The 17,115-nt window shown below is 48.5% G+C and overlaps 1 protein-coding gene across 3 annotated transcripts in view; it reads right to left on the bottom strand.

Moving 5' to 3' along the window:
• Nucleotides 1–6,703: 6,703 nt before the first annotated feature.
• The window catches only part of LOC100272669 (uncharacterized), a 58,990-nt gene continuing 48,578 nt past the window's right edge, over nt 6,704–17,115 (bottom strand). For 2 of the 3 annotated variants that reach the window (XM_008669255.3, XM_008669254.4), the window contains 3 exons: nt 10,199–10,249; nt 7,471–7,617; nt 6,704–7,091 (listed from right to left, as the gene is read on the bottom strand). In XM_008669255.3, the coding sequence (XP_008667477.1) occupies nt 7,474–7,617; nt 10,199–10,249 (195 nt within the window). In that variant the 3' untranslated portion in view covers nt 6,704–7,091; nt 7,471–7,473. The remainder of the gene's footprint in view (nt 7,092–7,470; nt 7,618–10,198; nt 10,250–17,115) is intronic. The other variant, NM_001147126.1, reaches the window with a different exon arrangement.

A 17,115-nucleotide genomic window follows, 5' to 3' on the forward strand; every position in this document is an offset into this window, starting at 1 on the left:
GGTCACCTTGGTAGTGATCAATGGAGAGTCATGATCTCCGGGCGGAAAGGGAATCACGGCTTGTGGGTAAAGTGCGCAACCTCTGCGGAGTGTATGAAAACTGATATATCAGCCGTGCTCGCGATTATGAGCGGCCAAGTGAGCTCCAGTGATTACTGGTACTTGATCAGAGATGTTCGGATTTGCAGGTGGCAATGAGATTGATGGTTTTTGGTATTGGCTCTGGTAATGGTAAGTGGTACTCTTTCCGTTTGGAAAGGAGTACGCTTGGGTTAATAACGTGGGTTAATTCTAAAACTTGGCTTTCTCTACTAGTAATAATAATCTGACCAACTAAAAGCAACTGCTTGACTTACCCCCACATAAAGCTAGTCCACTACAGCCAAACATGATACTTGCTTAGTATGTTGATGTGTACTCACCCTTGCTCTACACACCAAACCCCCCCCATCCTCAGGTTGTCAGCATTGCAACCACTGCTCAGGAGAAGATGAAGCCGTGGAAGGAGACTTCCAGGAGTTCCAAGACTACGACGAGTTCTAGGCGTGGGTTAGAGGCAACCCGAGTCGGCTGCCTGTGAAGGCCGCGTTTATCTACGTTTCGTTTTCGCACTTTGATTATTGTAAAGACTATGTGGATGTCTCAGACATATGATGTAATCGACTATTATTCCCCTTTTTAATACTATTTGAGCACTGTGTGATGATGTCCATGTTATGTAACTGCTGTGTACGTGAATTACTGATCCTGACACGTACATGGTTCACATTCGGTTTCCCTTCTAAAACCGGGTGTGACAACCTCCTCCTTGGCCTTCGCTTTCCCCATGATCTCCTCTGCAGTTGTGGCCACGCCCTCCTCTACCGCATTCTGCACCGCCATTAGCCCTGCAACAAGCAAAAGACAAAGCCATCAGCGGTGCCGCCACCGTGAGGAAGAGTGGACTCGTGATCCACATATCCTCTTCCATGCATGGCAGGCTATGTTGGATTGGCGCCCTCCTCCTCCTCGAGCTTTGTTAGTGGTGGCTATCGGACCTTATGGCGCTCCGCATCGGGAAAGAAGCGGACACTCGACGACGTCGCGCCTATGTTGCCCTTGTGGTGCTCCACGAGCGGCCAGATCATGGGAGCAAGCGGACAACAAACGGTGAATGTTTGGAGTCCAGAACGATCAGGAGATAACACGGGACCAGAGGCGGAGGCGGTAATTGAGTGATTGGTTGAGGCAGAGGTGGCTTTAGGAGGAGTAGAGAGAGAAGGGGACTAGGGACGCGGGTGATGGCAGCAAGGTCGGCAGGAGCCGACTGGCAAGGACGTCGTGTGAGAGGGTGATTGTGTGGGGAATAGATGGACACGACGAGCACTCAGGCTAGGATTTACGAAGATTTCGGGTTCGAGCATTCGCCACGTCTCGAACACAATGTGGTTGGAATGTTCGTCGGGCACAGACAGGAGCTCAAAACTGTGTCCCTTTTAATAAACGGGGATGTTACAGTGGCATATTTATCATATCACATTAGAGCAACTCTAACAATTCCCAATATTATAGCTCCCAAAACCAGAAAATTGGGATCTCCTGAAAAGCATTAAATCCAAAAAAAAGAACAAAACCCTCCAACAACTCTGTATAGTTTCCCTAAAATACGATAAAATCTATTTGGATGTGGGCCTCGTTGCGACTGATTTTGCATACAAAGTGCTAGGATCTGGCTTCTTTTATCTAGACCCCAATGCCTGATTGTCATAGGCCACCATCGCAGCAATCGCCACCGCTACAGGAGCTAGGCGTCTTCGACGGGAGTAGCAGACATGGGCACCTCGCCACCTCCCTTCACAGCAATCAAGTTGCACTAGGCTGGGCTCGATTGTTGTAGCAAGTTGCCAGCATCATATTGCTTTACGCAACCGAGCTGCATAAGGTGTGAAGCAGAAGGCGCGGGAAGATGAAATCATGGGGATTGAGATCTGTAATACCCACTTTGAAAGGAAGAATAAAAGGAGAAATTGTTTCCTTTATATATGTATGTGTGCCTCTAGTTATCATTACATGTGACCACTCATGTAAAAAAAAGTAGATCCTTAATAAGACACAAATAAACCATTGCATCATATTGGATTTTTGTTTGTGCATTAAAAGCAATAATAATATGATTTAAATAAAATGATAATGAGAAGAGGATTTGAGGAAAAAGGAGAAAGAAAGACATAATATAAAATATAAAACAAAATTTACAAATACACAAACTTAACCATACTGGTATGATTAAAATCTATTTCTAATTTGAGTACAAATTCAAAGTCATACTTGAAATTCAAATTGGGAATTGAAAATAGGAGAAGAAGAAAATTAAAGAAAAAGAGAAAGGAATTCTAACCTAAATGGGCCGCAGCTACCTATTTTGGCCCAGGAGAACTATCTCCCGCGCAGCCCACGCTCTCACTCCGTCGCTCGCTTACAGGTGGGCCCAGCTCTCAAGCCCACACGCGCGCGCTCTGGCCTTCACTGGCTTGTGGGCCGATCTGTCAGGCGCGTGTTGCCCAGGTATCCTCGCTGACTCGTGGGGCCCATCTGTCGGATTAGCCTCCTGCATCCTCGCGCTCGGGTAACTACCGGCGCTAGGAAGCCGCACGGACCCTGCCTGAGTTGTCGTGATTCTCAGCCATATCCGCAATCCAGGCGCTACCGACCTTCTCTCCTCCGTATAAAGGTGGCCAGGGCAGTTCCTCTTTCTTCCCGACCTGGCCATGCTTCATAGCGTGTTCACCCACCCGCGCCGCCAACAGAGAATAGGGGAGAGGAAAGAACGCCGCCGCCGGTCGAGCTGCGCTAGACTACGGTCCAGACTTTGCTGGGGCAATCCTTGGAGCTTGCCGCTCGTGCTTATCCACTTGGGGGCGTCAATCATCGGCCGACTTCGACTGGATTGCTCACCGGAATCCCTGGTGTGTCGTTGACCGCGCCTCGCCGTCGTGAACTCGCTAAGTGCACTGGCGGTGGGTGTTCCTTCCACGATCGACTGGGGAGTCGTGCGCCACTTTCGGACACTGGGATTGTGCTGGGCGGGTTGAAATCGTCGCCGCTCTCCTTGCCCCGCCCGCGGGTGAAGCTCCCCTTCATTCCGGCGTCCGTGACCCCGCATCCCGCCCTGGTCGAGTGCCGTCGCAGCTAAAATACTCCGGTGAGATACCTCTGCTAGCTTCGCCTACCTCTACTCTTTACGTGGCGCTAAATCTCAGGATAGATAGCATTGTGGTCGTCGATTTGGCTTTCGCCGGCGAAGTCTCTACCGCAGTAGGCGGGCGGCGCTGCCGCGAATGGCTGGGATGGGGAAGACAAAATCTGAACCATCGATGTGGCAGCGTGCGGTCAAGATTAGAAATAGCGTACCTGTTCGGGGGTTTAATCCGAACCGTTGATCTGTAGATGGACGTTCTAGATTAAGACGCGCGTACTCATGTCGGTGGGAGCGTTCTGGATCTTGGGATCGTAATCCTACGGCTGTGGCGCAACCTCTGGTATCCGGGACCGTGACTGTTGGATCGAGATCCAACCATCACCAGCGCATCCCCATTTATGTGAAACCAGGGTCTAATCTGGACCGCTGGTACTCGATCCGACGGCCTAGGGCTAGCGATACCCCTTCGCGATGGCCTTTTCACTAAAGAGCCCCCCGTCTTTAGTTTAAATAAACCTGCAGTCCACTTAGGGGAGTTCTGTGTCTGCGTAGAACTTATGGTTTAGCCCCTGTACTCTTCGCTATTTAATGCCCAATCCAGTAAGTATTGAAAATCAGGAATTAATATCAGAAATTAGTTTTAATGCATAAATAAATTGTAGAAACTTGTTTAATTCATAGAGATTGTGTACTAACTCCAAATTGGTTCATTCCAGTTCCTAAATTTTCATAATATTATCTAACCATTTGTGCCTCTGTTTTGGCATGAAAGACTTATTTAAATTTATCTAATACTTAATCTTGTGTTAAGTACATAAAAGCTTCAGAAATTCATATCTTAAAATCTGTAACTCCAAAATTAATAATTCCAGTTCCTATGATCTCATTGTAATGTGTAGATTTTTACTGTATATTTCATTTACATGTTTGATGTGATGTTAATTTATGCTATACTATGTATGTATTGTGTTGATACGAGTAGACGAGCAAGCCACTGTGGAATCTGGGGTTCAGCAAGTAGAGACTGCTGAGCAGGAGCTCGTGGAAGGCAAGTTGTGCCCTTGATCACTTCTTTTACCCAGTCATGTTCTTATTAATCATAATGATCTGCATAGGTTAATTTTGCTGGGACCCAATAGGTTACCCTAGATTTGACTATCTTTATACCTTGTTTCACCACTGGTTTTACTACTAAATTTTTGGGTAGTACATGTTATTGCTTTATGTGGATTTGGGTATAGAGATATTCATCACTCATTTTTACACTTGTTATTATCTGTTCATTATTTTATGTTCATGATAAGATCATTATGTCAATGGGAACATGGAGAACCACCCGGGAAAACAGTGCTACCACAAGGGTTTAATGGGACGCCCTTGGCTGATTAACTAGGAAAGCTAGTGGATGGCTATCTTACCCGAAAGGGGCAAGGGCAGTAGGGGAGTGGTCAGTGTAGGGAGGTCCTTGGGTTGATTTTGCTGCGATGGCGGTTAGGCAAGAACCCTGCACTGGAGCTTCCTATAAACTGTAGCGGGTAGTCTGAAGCTAGTGGAACTTTGTAAAGGCCTCGTAGTGGTACCCTGCCTCGCTTCCTCGGTAGAGGCGTATGGAGTCTGATCAACTCCGTGGCAAATGGGTAACACGACTTGTGGGTAAAGATGCGCAACCTCTGCAGAGTGTAAAACTAGTATACTAGCCGTGCTCACGGTCATGAGCGGCTCGGACACTCACATGATTAATTTATGGAACTAAATTCAATTTGTCATATGCATTGCATCGCAGGTGATGTTGTTACTTTTGTTCTACTATTTAATTGGGTTAGTATTTACTTATACTTAATAACTGCTAATAAAATTTTGACCAACTTTAAAAGCAATGCTCAGCTCTAACCATTCTCTTTGGTAAGCCTTACACTTCACGTGAACTCCCACCTTTGGCGAGTTCATGCACATTATTCCCCACAACTTGTTGAGCAATGAACGTATGTGAGCTCACTCTTGCTGTCTCACACCCCCCCCCACAGGTCAAGAACAAGTACCACAGGATGAGGCGCATGGAGGATGCTGTGATGTGTTCGTGAGAGATCTAGGCCGTCGTCTCCCAGTCAACTTTGGGTTGCTGGACCGTTGTCTCCTTATAATGTAATTATTTATTTTGTATAGAATTCCTGTTATGTAGTAAAGATGTGACATTCGATCCTGTGCCATGATTCATCATATGTGTGAGACTTGGTCCCAGCACACCTGGTGATTATGTTCGCGACCGGGTCTTGGTGCCCCGAAACCCGGGTGTGACAAGATCGTTCGTGTCAGCGGAAATATGCGCAGGGTGGGCGTCGGTTTACGCACGCGACACGATTAAGATCCAGGTTTGGGAGCTATTGGAGCTCTGTTTTTTTCCTATTTCTTTGTTTAGGGATTAGATATTGGTAATTGTTGGAGTTGCTCTTATATCATCAACATTTTCATCACTCCTCTTTCTAAGGCTTAATGCCATGTCCATTGCTAACTAAAAAGAAATTCATAGCAAAAAATAAACACTAATAGAAGTAGAAAAATGATGTAATAAATATTTGTTTTCCTAATATTTGTTTTTAGTACATATACAGTGGGAGAAATGGGTAGAACACTAGCATTGCGACTATGTAACTGTCATCATTCCATGTCGTTTGCTATTTTGCTGAGTCTACATGTGCTTGAAATCTGGCGCTGAGTTTCAGTTTGGTGATATCATTTGCAACTTCGTGAGGTGTTTTTATGTATTGATGTTTTCTGATTACACATGGTCCAAAAGTTTCGGCATGAACGATGATTTCACCTCACAATGATTTGAATGTGCACATCTCGAACAAGGAACCTAGATTGCTAGCATGTAGATAGAGGGGCATAGGAATGAAACTTATGATGTGCAGGTGTGTAAAATATGTTGATTTCTTTTTACTATAACAACTTTGTGAACTCGACTGAAATGGCAAAGCACACTGCACAGTTTTACAAGCGCAACCCATTGCACAACACACCCAGACACGAAGCAATCGAGCCCCGCGCCTCATCTAAAATGTAGCCAGCACAAGAGCAGCAGGAAACCAGAAGACAACGTAGGAGGCCAAGTCTAGAATGCCAAGTCGAGCTCAATTCCCCAGCTACGTTGACGAGGAAAGACCAGGATGTGGCCTAGGCAAGGCTTAACCAAACGCCAATTTTCCCGTGGGCTGAGCTTCTTTCGAGACCTATTTGAGAACAAAGATACTGAAGGGATCGGAGAGGTTAAAATTCTCTTGCTATTCAATTTTAAATAACAAAGAAATTTTAGTCCCCTCGTGTATTCTTGTTCCCAAACAAACCTCTAGGTGGGTGGGAGGTGGGAGCGATCCACAGGGTCCCAGCCGTTTCCAGCCTCCGGCCTAAACGTAGCCTGAGCCTACAAGAGGAACAAACCCTCCTACCTCTACTCCCCCGGATGTTCAACAAAGTACCATGACTTAAGGTGCGCCAAGCCCAATATGTTTTCTATTACAGCAACGATACGCAAACGGACGAGGATTTTTCATTCTTTCCAAAACAGTCGAGAATGCACATATACATTATCATTGGAAATAAATACGAATCCAAACATCAGATTTTTCATTAACACCATACGAAGATTTGAAATGTTCAATTGGCAGGGAATAAATGAGTACTTCTACTACATCTTTAGAAAGCCAAACTTTTTCATAGGGGTTGAGCGAACGACAAGGCCCTTAGTCCAGGTCCCGAGTTGATGACCTCCGAACAGACAGCAGCGAGCATGCATAGAACTGATGCATCATGTACGCAATTTAATCGCAGTCCACCAATCATATTCTAGGATGGTTTGGACGGTCGAACAACCTGTATAAGTGCAAGTCTTCGTGTGTAGCTCGGAAATAAGATACTGTAATAATATAGAGAAAAAGTTGATAAGAATTATTGAACCATGCACAAGCCAGTTTAACCAAAAGCAGATAGGTTGTTGGGGCTTGCGTTTGTTTTCATATGTCTAATGCATGACTAGGCCCATATTTTCAAGAAAGAAAATCATAACCAAACTCAAGGTTAACAATACAATGAATCTGATAACCATGCTGTTTGAACGAATGCCTCAAAAATTTATTTCAAGAAATCTATTAGCAATTTAGCATCAAGAGTCATTCCATGAAACTAATACCATGATTCTTTATACTGGAAAACACAGATGTTAGGATACAACTTGGTCAATATTTGATTACATGAATATTTATGACATTTATATAACACAGATAAGGAGAAAGCACCTGTTATACGTTGTAGTAGCACATTACTTGCGCCTGAAGAAAATAGGAATCCTTATATTTTCTGCCACTCCCGATGTGGACACCATTTTTAATCCAATCTTCTCTATGAATCCACGCATCCTTACCAATATCAAGGACGCCCAAAATCTGCACTAATAAAGTAAGGATCCAGGAATATGGAACATATAGGATAAATAAAAGGGGAAACAAAGCACAAGATGCATCACTCATTTCCATCCTACTATTACTGTTCTTTATCCAGTTCCTAAAATTAGACAGGCCCTCCTTTTCTTTGTTAGTGAAAGCTTCGCTGCCCACAGCAAAGTTGATACAAAACTGTGGCTCGTTGATACAAAACTGTGGCTCGTTGATACAAAACTGTGGCTCCTTAATACATGGGCCACCTTATCTTTGGTTCATGCTTATTACTAACTGGTTCCATTTTCTATTTAATTAATTGGACTGTTTTAGAAGTTTATAGAAGTCCCATCAGTTCCACTTTTACAAATACTGGGTTGATGTGGAGAACGTACAGTACAACCACCACAATGAGATCAATCAAAAATTATTCTTAATCTCTGTAATTAATACCTAGTGCACTAACCACCACAATGAGAGCAATGGATTTCCCTCTCAGGCTCAACCACTCCAGGCTAGATCATCAGACAGACCCAGCCCAGACAGCAATCATCAGTCCAATTTGGTAATAGTCTAAAAAAAGGCATTGCAATAAAATAAGATAATAAGTTATAGCAGCAGCAACTCAAAATTATTAGTTTTAAGTGTGATATATATTTGAGACTATCAGCCATTTGTGTTAGAAATTTCCAGAAAGTAGCAATGATAAACATAAATAATTTTTTTTCGAACACGCAGGAGAACTGCGCCCCATTATATATTAAGCAGAAAAAAGAAAAAAAAAGCAAAGGTCTACAGAAGACCCTTCTTACGGAGACCAGAAACAGACATACAAATATAGATCCATTAAGGGTCAAAAACATACTACTCGATTCTTCCTACGGCTCTACCAAAGGTGCAGCCAAATGAGTGAGGCCTTTTGCACCAGCTACTTCCCATCTTCTTTCCTCATCAGCAGATCTGATACTTAAAGGTATACTTGGATTGCAGCCATCAAAAATGCATTTATTCCGATGATTCCATAAAGTCCAAGCTCCCAAAATGATGAGAGAGTCAAGGCCCTTTTTTGTAAGACCATAAATAAATCAAGGACCATCATATAACATTGTAAAAAAGTGCAAGTTAAAATGTAGGCATAGCTTTGAGGTGCAGCCCCTGGACAGACAACCTAGTACTTGTGAATTCTTGAATTGTCAGCACAAAGGGAATTAAGAAGACAATGATCATCAAGCCGCAAGGAGATGCATTCAAACAAAATGGGCGCCATATAAAGATTTTGGATGCAACTGCCAGTCCTTTTGTGCATGATTGAGAAATCCTTGAATGGCACATGATATGGCACTTAAACTCAAATCGCCAAACTTCTTTTGTGCATTTGGTCATTGCCTTGTTTGGCTTGAAAGATGGGTCGACAAGATCATGAGTTATATACTAAGGTGCTTGGCCAAGTCAGTTTCTGCCTTTCTAGGCTTTCAGTTTCATTGGTTCAACTGATACTGCCCCCCATGCTTAAAATAGTCCAAACATGAATGTCCTTTCCTCAATGAAACAAAAAACTATTCCATCTGTCCAAAAATACAAGTCGTGCCTGTTTTTACAACTTTGTGTGTCTAGCGCATATAACCAAGCGAGGGCTACCGCATCAGGCCATTTGCCCCCTTGTTTGCCCCTTTCATGATCAAGATATGGAAACTATCAACCACATTCTTGTCTCCTGTGTGTTTGCTAAGCAGAACTGGAGTTTAGTACTACCTCCAATCTAAATTATAAGACGTTTTAGATTTCTAGATACATTGCTCTTATTATGCATCTAGACAGTGTATATCTTAAGTGCATAGCAAAACGCCAAAAGCTATGTATCCAGAAAAGTCAAAATGTCTTAGAACTTGGAACGGATGGATTATATCCTGGGGTGTAGGTCCAGTCACTTTTAGAAGAACTAAAGGTTTCTTGTCCTGCAGCAAGGATCTGGTGTGATAACATTAGAGCTACCTATCCTATAACAAAATCTATAAATCCAAGGTTTCATAACCGTATGAAATATGTTATGATTAATTTTATTTTGTGATAGAAAGAGTAGCTAAAGGACTTTTAGACGTATATCTACAAAGGACCAAGTTGCAGATGGCTTTACTAAGGCACTGACTATACAAAAGTTGGCTTCATTCAGAGACAATCTTTAGTTGTGCAAGTCATGATAAAGGGAGATGTTAGAATATGCTATATTGCTATACATAGGCTACGACCGCAGTAGGAAAAACAGAACAGAACTGCAGGTGTCTAGTTCATTTAGAGTTAGAGCCAGTTGGGATGTTGTAACCGAGTAGGATTCCTTTTGTTATTACTCTGTCTACCTAGAAGTTAAGTGCAAGCAATTTAATATTCTAGTGTTGTGTTACTTTCACTGTCACCACTGCACCAAGCCTGTCCTTCCTAAGCAATCAATGAATAAGAAAACACATTTCCATTAGATATATAGACACTAGGACATTAGCTTCGATGCCATATTGAGTTTGCTGCAGCAGAAATTCACCCAAGCTATGTAGGAAAAATGGATGAAATACTTCAAGTGAGAAGAGATGTAACTTACCACTCCACCTTTCCATGGAACAAATAATGGATAAGTCCTAGATTGCAACACCTGCCATTTTAAATAAAGAGTTAAAAGGAAAGAAATAACGGACCAATAATGTAGATTATGGATTCGCAAACATCTCTACTAATATAAAGCGGGAGTTTCTCCCTTCGTACCACGCGCTCAGTGAAATATCACAAAATATCAAAAAAGCGCACCCACTAGAATTCGAACCATGATCTCTAGGAATAAAGCACTTGTCTCTAACTTAGTAACCAGGTTCTTGGATTGATGGGATTGATGGGATCGAGAAACGGGAACATGGTACACGGAACTGATGGAATAAGTCTTGAGCATCTAGAGGACATCAGTCGCTTTTGACTGTCCTCTGTAGTCCTTGAGCATCTAGAGGACAGCAGTCGCTTTTGACTGTCCTCTGTAGTCCTTTAGCATCTAGAGGACAGCTTGACTGTCCTCTGTAGTCTCTTTAGCATCTAGAGGACAACAGTCGCTTTTTGACTGTCCTCTGTAGTCTCTTTAGCATCTAGAGGACAACAGTCGCTTTTGACTGTCCTCTGTAGTCTCTTTAGCATCTAGAGGGCAATCCTGTTGTGTAGTGTGTGTGAGAAGGTGTGATAGTACAACCTCTAGGGCTATAAATATGGGTCTCCAACCCTTATATGGGTATGACATTGTGTAGTGTTTGAGGAAATAAACAGAAAATTGACCCAACTCATAGTGTCATCCTCTTGATGAGAGTTATGGTCCCTCTACTTACAATTGGTATCAGAGCCAAACTATCCTGCAGCCTAAACATCTCTTGCTCATCTCCTTCCCGCGCCTCTCCCCACACTCAGTCGGCAGCAAGAGCTCCAACTGTTCCTTCCTCTCCTGCTGAGACGAGCAACCTTTCGTCTGAGACAGCCTCTTCCACACGCAGCGACCCCTCACTAGCCCACCATGTCCCTACACTCGGTCACTTCGAGTGCGCGGCGCCAGCAGGAAGCCGAGGTCACCGCGGCACAAGAACAAGAGCGAGCAGCAGCCGCGGCTGCAGCGACAGCGGCGAGGGCAGCACGGCTGGCGGCAGCGGAACTAGCAGTAACGAGAGCGGAAGTAGAAGCAGCGGAGGCGACGGATGCTGCACGTGCGGCGGCAGCAGAGCTCGAGGTTCTGCGCAGCAGTAGAGCTGGCAGCTCTGCTTCTGTCGACGACAACACCGACGAAGAGCTCAGGCTGGCGAGGGAAGCAGCGCGCCCTGTTTTCAAGTCGTCGACTAGTCGTCGGCGACTAGTCGTCCAGTCGGTCCTGGGAGCTCGACTTGGGGAGCCGGCTCGACTTTTCTAGCAAGTCGGGCGACTTGTCAACGACTGGAAATTCTCAGTTGACTAGTCGTCGACTTGGTCTGGCAAGTCGGCCGACTTGTGCCCCAGTTCAGCCCAAAAAGCCCAAAGGCCCATTACACAACATATTTTCTTGATTTAGGAGAAAATGCCAGGGATGATCTTGATTTGGGAGATATTTAGGGTATCTACTATCTAGTATCTATCTAGCTGCAGCAGCAGCTTAGCTATCTAATGGAGCTTATTTCCTTTCAAGTTTAAACTATATTTTCTTGCTATTTGTTTTCCAATTTGAACTATATGGCTGTTATGACTTATGAGTTTATGACTTATCACTTTTGTGGCTGATTTGGTTCAGTTTGAGGCTTTAAATGAGGTAAAACATGCTCATTCTTCATATATAAATGCTATATTGTCTATATGAAGCCATTATATAGGCAAAACAGTCATTATATTGGCAAGTCGACTCAACTCGACTTATCGACTTGAAAACCTTGGCAGCGCGAGAGCAGGCGACACAGTGGGCAGCCGCGCACCCCCATGAGGGCGCGCGTGGCGGCAGCCCAGATAGGCGTCGACGCGCTGACGGCGCTCCGGGCGAGGGCGCACGCGGCGGCAGCCCAGACGGGTGTAGACGCGCCGGCGATGCTCCCGGCGGCGGCGACCGGGTCGACGAAGATCGCGGCCTCTACAGGCGGCACGACTCTCCCTCCCCGGATCGGTACCATGGACGCCGCATGGCCCAGGCCATTGTCAGGGACATCGGTCACGGCGGTGGGTGGCCTACCCTCACCAAGACCAACTACGTCGAGTGGGCCGCGGTGATGAGGGTACGGCTCCAGGTTCGCCAAATGTGGGAAGCAGTTCGGCACGGCGACGTCGACTACCAGGAGGATCGACGGGCGCTGGATGCCCTCATTGCTGCAGTCCCGTCCGAGATGCAGTTTTCGCTTTCCCAGAAGCGGACTGCCAAGGAGGCCTGGGACGCCATCGCTGCGACCCGCATCGGCAGCGACCGTGCCCGCAAGACCACACTGCAGGCACTTCGCAAGGAGTGGGAGAACCTGGCCTTCAAGCCAGGTGAGGATGTTGATGACTTTGCTCTCCGCCTCAACACTCTGTTGCAGAAGATGGTGCAGTTCGGCGACGACACCTACGATGAGGAGAGAGCTGTTGAGAAGCTCTTCTGTTGCATCCCCAAGAAGTACAAGCAGATCGCTCGCTCGATCGAGTCTCTGCTAGACCTCTCCACGATGACGATCGAAGAGGCGATAGGTCGTCTCAAGGTGGTCGACGGCGACGAACCACAGGCTCCCTCTGTCCCTATCACTATTGGCGGGAAGCTACATCTCACTCAGGAGCAGTGGGAGGCCTGCCAGGGTGACCAAAAGAAGGGGGAGTCCTCCTCGACACGAGGCCGCAAACGCGGCAAGCCGCGCAAGGCGCGTGGAGGCGCCCAGGCCGGGGCGCGAGGACATGCTGAGGGTGGTGCCCGTGGAGGTGCCCAAGGCGGCGCCGTCGGCAACAAGAAGCCGGCACGAGACGACGGCTGTGACAACTGCGGCAAGCTTGGCCACTGGGCCAGGGACTGTCGACAGCCACGACGTGGCCAGGCCAACGTCGCACAGGCGGAGGCGGAGGAGGAGGCTCTGCTTCTAGCACATGCAAGCATCGAGCTATCTCCAGCGGCACCGGCCGCAGCGGCACTCCTCCACCTTGATGAGTCGAAAGCACGCGCTCTCCTCGACGACGGCTCCAACAAGGACATGATCGAAGGATGGTGCCTCGACACCGGCGCCACTCATCAAATGACCGGCCGACGGGAGTTCTTCACCGAGCTTGACTCTAGCGTCCGAGGCTCCGTCAAGTTTTGGGGACGCCTCCGGCGTAGAGATCAAGGGCGTCGGCTCAGTCGTCTTTACCGTCACGTCTGGTGAGCACAGGCTGCTCACCGGAGTCTACTACATCCCCGCGTTGAGGAACTCTATCATCAGCTTGGGACAGCTGGATGAGAATGGTTCGCGCGTGGAGGTCGAGCACGGAGTCATGAGGATCTGGGATCCCTCTCGTCGCCTTCTTGCCAAGGTACGCAGGAGTCCAAATCGGCTATACATCCTCAATGTGAAGGTGGCACAACCTTGCTGCCTTGCTGCTCGTCGAGACGACGGGGCATGGCAGTGGCACGAGCGCTTCGGGCACCTTAACTTCGAGGCCCTGAAGCGGCTCAGTGCCAAGGAGATGGTACGAGGCCTGCCGTGCCTTGACCATGTGGAGCAATTCTGCGATGTCTGCGTGTTGACAAAGCAAAGACGGTTCCCCTTTCCCCAGCAGTCGAGCTTCCGAGCCAAAGAGAGGCTCGAGCTCGTGCATGGGGACTTGTGTGGCCCGGTGACACCAGCCACACCAGGAGGACGACGCTACTTCTTGCTGCTCGTCAACGATCTCTCCCGCTACATGTGGGTGATAATCCTTGGCAGCAAGGGAGAGGCTACGAACGCCATCAGGCGTGTGCAGGTCGCTGCGGAGGCGGAGTGCAGCCGCAAGCTGCGCGTGCTGCGCACCGACAACGGCGGCTGAGTTCGCGTCGTACTGCGCGGATGAGGGCGTTCAGCGCCACTACTCTGCGCCATACAGCCCGCAGCAGAACGGCGTCGTCGAGCGGCGCAACCAGACGGTTGTGGGGATGGCTCGGGCTCTCCTCAAGTAGAGAGGAATGCCAGCTGTCTTCTGGGGAGAGGCGGTGGTGACAGCGGTTTACATCCTCAACCACTCGCCCACCAAGGCTCTCAACAGGATGACACCGTACGAGGCTTGGCATGGGCGCAAGCCGGCAGTCTCTCACCTACGGGTCTTCGGCTGCCTCCCGTTCACCAAGGAGCTTGGCCACATCAGCAAGCTCGACGATAGGAGCACCCCGGGGGTGTTCATTGGCTACGCGGAGGGCTCGAAGGCCTACCGCATCCTTGACCCAAGAACACAGCGTGTGCGCACGGCGCGCGACGTAGTGTTCGACGAAGGGCGAGGATGGGCGTGGGACAAGGCGGTGGACGACGGCACGACTCCGACGTACGACTTCACCATCGAGTACGTCCACTTTGAGGGAGCTGGGGGAGTAGGCAACTCTTCTCCGAGCAGGTCTACCCCAGCCCCCAAGTCTCCACCGACTCCAGTGCCAAACTCTCCAGCTCCTGCTACAACGAGCTCTTCACCACCACGCACTCCAGCCACGACTCCGGCTACAGCGAGCTCTTCGCCACCACGTACTCCAGCACCGACGGTACCCTCTCCGGGAACGTCCTCTCCGACACCAGCTCGTGTCGAGCACGACCCAGTGGAGCTCGTGACCCCTCTGTCCCGCGACGAGGAGCGTGTCGACGCGTGCTACGACGGCGAGCCGTTGCGGTATCGAAGGGTGGAGGGCCTTCTCATCGACCCGTCGGTGCCAGGCCCTGCATCTCGCATTCTGGCAGGAGAGTTTCATCTTGCATGCGACGATGGTGAGCCTCGGTCTTTCGCGGAGGCCGAGAAACATGCGGCTTGGCGTGCCGCGATGCAGTCGGAGATGGACTCCCTCATGGTCATCGCGCGATCACCCTTAAATGGGTGTTCAAACTGAAGAGGGATGAAGCCGACGCCATCGTCAAGCACAAGGCTTGCTTGGTGGCACGCGGTTTCCTACAACAGGAGGGGATCGACTTCGACGATGCTTTCGCCCCCGTGGCACGGATGGAATCCGTGCGACTCCTTGCGCTGTCAGCCCAGCAAGGCTGGCACGTTCATCACATGGACGTCAAGTCGGCGTTTCTTAACGGCGACTTAAAGGAGGAGGTCTACGTACACCAGCCGCCAGGTTTTGCGATCCCTGGCAAGGAGGGCAAGGTGTTGCGCCTGCGCAAGGCTCTCTATGGCCTGCGACAGGCACCGAGGGCGTGGAATGCCAAGCTGGATTCCACGCTCAAAGAAATGGGTTTCACGCCAAGCCCGCATGAGGCGGCCATCTATCGGCGGGGCAATGGAGGAAGTACCCTGCTGGTGGGTGTCTACGTCGACGACTTGGTCATCACCGGCGCCAAGGATGCAGAGGTGGCAGCGTTCAAGGAAGAGATGAAGGCCACCTTCCAAATGAGTGACCTGGGGCATCTCTCCTACCTGGGGATTGAGGTGCACCAGGGAGACTCCAGGGTCACACTTCGCCAGACCGCCTACGCCAAGCGCATTGTTGAGCTGGCTGGGCTCACTGACTGCAACCCAGCTCTCACTCCGATGGAGGAGAGGCTGAAGCTGAGTCGACAGCACGACGGAGGAGGTGGATGCTACACAGTACCGGCGTCTTGTGGGGAGCCTTCGCTACCTCGTCCACACACGGCCTGACTTGGCATACTCCGTCGGCTACGTTAGTCGGTTCTTGCAGCGACCGACGACGGAGCATGAGCAGGCTGTGAAGAGGATCATCCGCTATGTTGCGGGGACTCTCGACCACGGTCTCTACTACCCGAGGTGCCCTGGGGAGGCACACCTTGTCGGGTACAGTGACAGCGACCACGCCGGTGACATCGACACTAGCAAGAGCACAAGCGGGATCCTCTTCTTCCTCGGCAAGTGCCTCATTAGCTGGCAGTCGATAAAGCAGCAGGTGGTGGCCATGTCCAGCTACGAGGCCGAGTACATAGCGGCGTCCACTGCTTCGACTCAGGCGCTCTGGCTGGCTCGACTGCTCGATGATCTCCTCGGGAGAGACACTGGAGCGGTGGAACTCAGGGTGGACAGCCAGTCCGCTCTGGCATTGGCCAAGAACCCTGTATTCCATGAACGAAGCAAGCACATCCGGCTGAGATACCACTTCATCCGAGACTGCTTGGCAGAAGGGAGCATCAAGGCGCGCTACATCAACACCAAGGATCAGCTTGCAGACCTGCTCACCAAGCCCCTTGAGAAGATCATGTTTGTTGAGCTTTGCTCCAGGTCCGGGATGGCCCAACTTTCTCACAAGACGACGCCCAAGACTTAGGGGGAGAATGATGGAATAAGTCTTGAGCATCTAGAGGACATCAGTCGCTTTTGACTGTCCTCTGTAGTCCTTGAGCATCTAGAGGACAGCAGTCGCTTTTGACTGTCCTCTGTAGTCTCTTTAGCATCTAGAGGACAACAGTCGCTTTTTGACTGTCCTCTGTAGTCTCTTTAGCATCTAGAGGACAACAATCGCTTTTGACTGTCCTCTGTAGTCTCTTTAGCATCTAGAGGACAATCCTGTTGTGTAGTGTGTGTGAGAAGGTGTGGCAGTACAGCCTCTAGGGCTATAAATATGGGTCTCCAACCCTTAGATGGGTATGGCATTGTGTAGTGTTTGAGGAAATAAACAGAAAATTGCCCAACTCATAGTGTCATCCTCTTGATGAGAGTTAGAGTCCCTCTACTTACAGGAACGCTACTAAAACTAGGTTTTAACACTACGGGAACGAGATTGTTCCCACATTCCTGAAAAAAGAACGTGATCAAGTTCCACGTTTCCGGTTTCTAAGGTCTCTAACCACTGCAGCTTATGTTGGTTTGCAGCTTATGTTGGTTTGTGTTATAGAAAGAAACTGTATA

The sequence above is a fragment of the Zea mays genome, chromosome 2 (assembly GCF_902167145.1).
Source record: "Zea mays cultivar B73 chromosome 2, Zm-B73-REFERENCE-NAM-5.0, whole genome shotgun sequence".
Lineage (NCBI taxonomy): Eukaryota > Viridiplantae > Streptophyta > Magnoliopsida > Poales > Poaceae > Zea > Zea mays.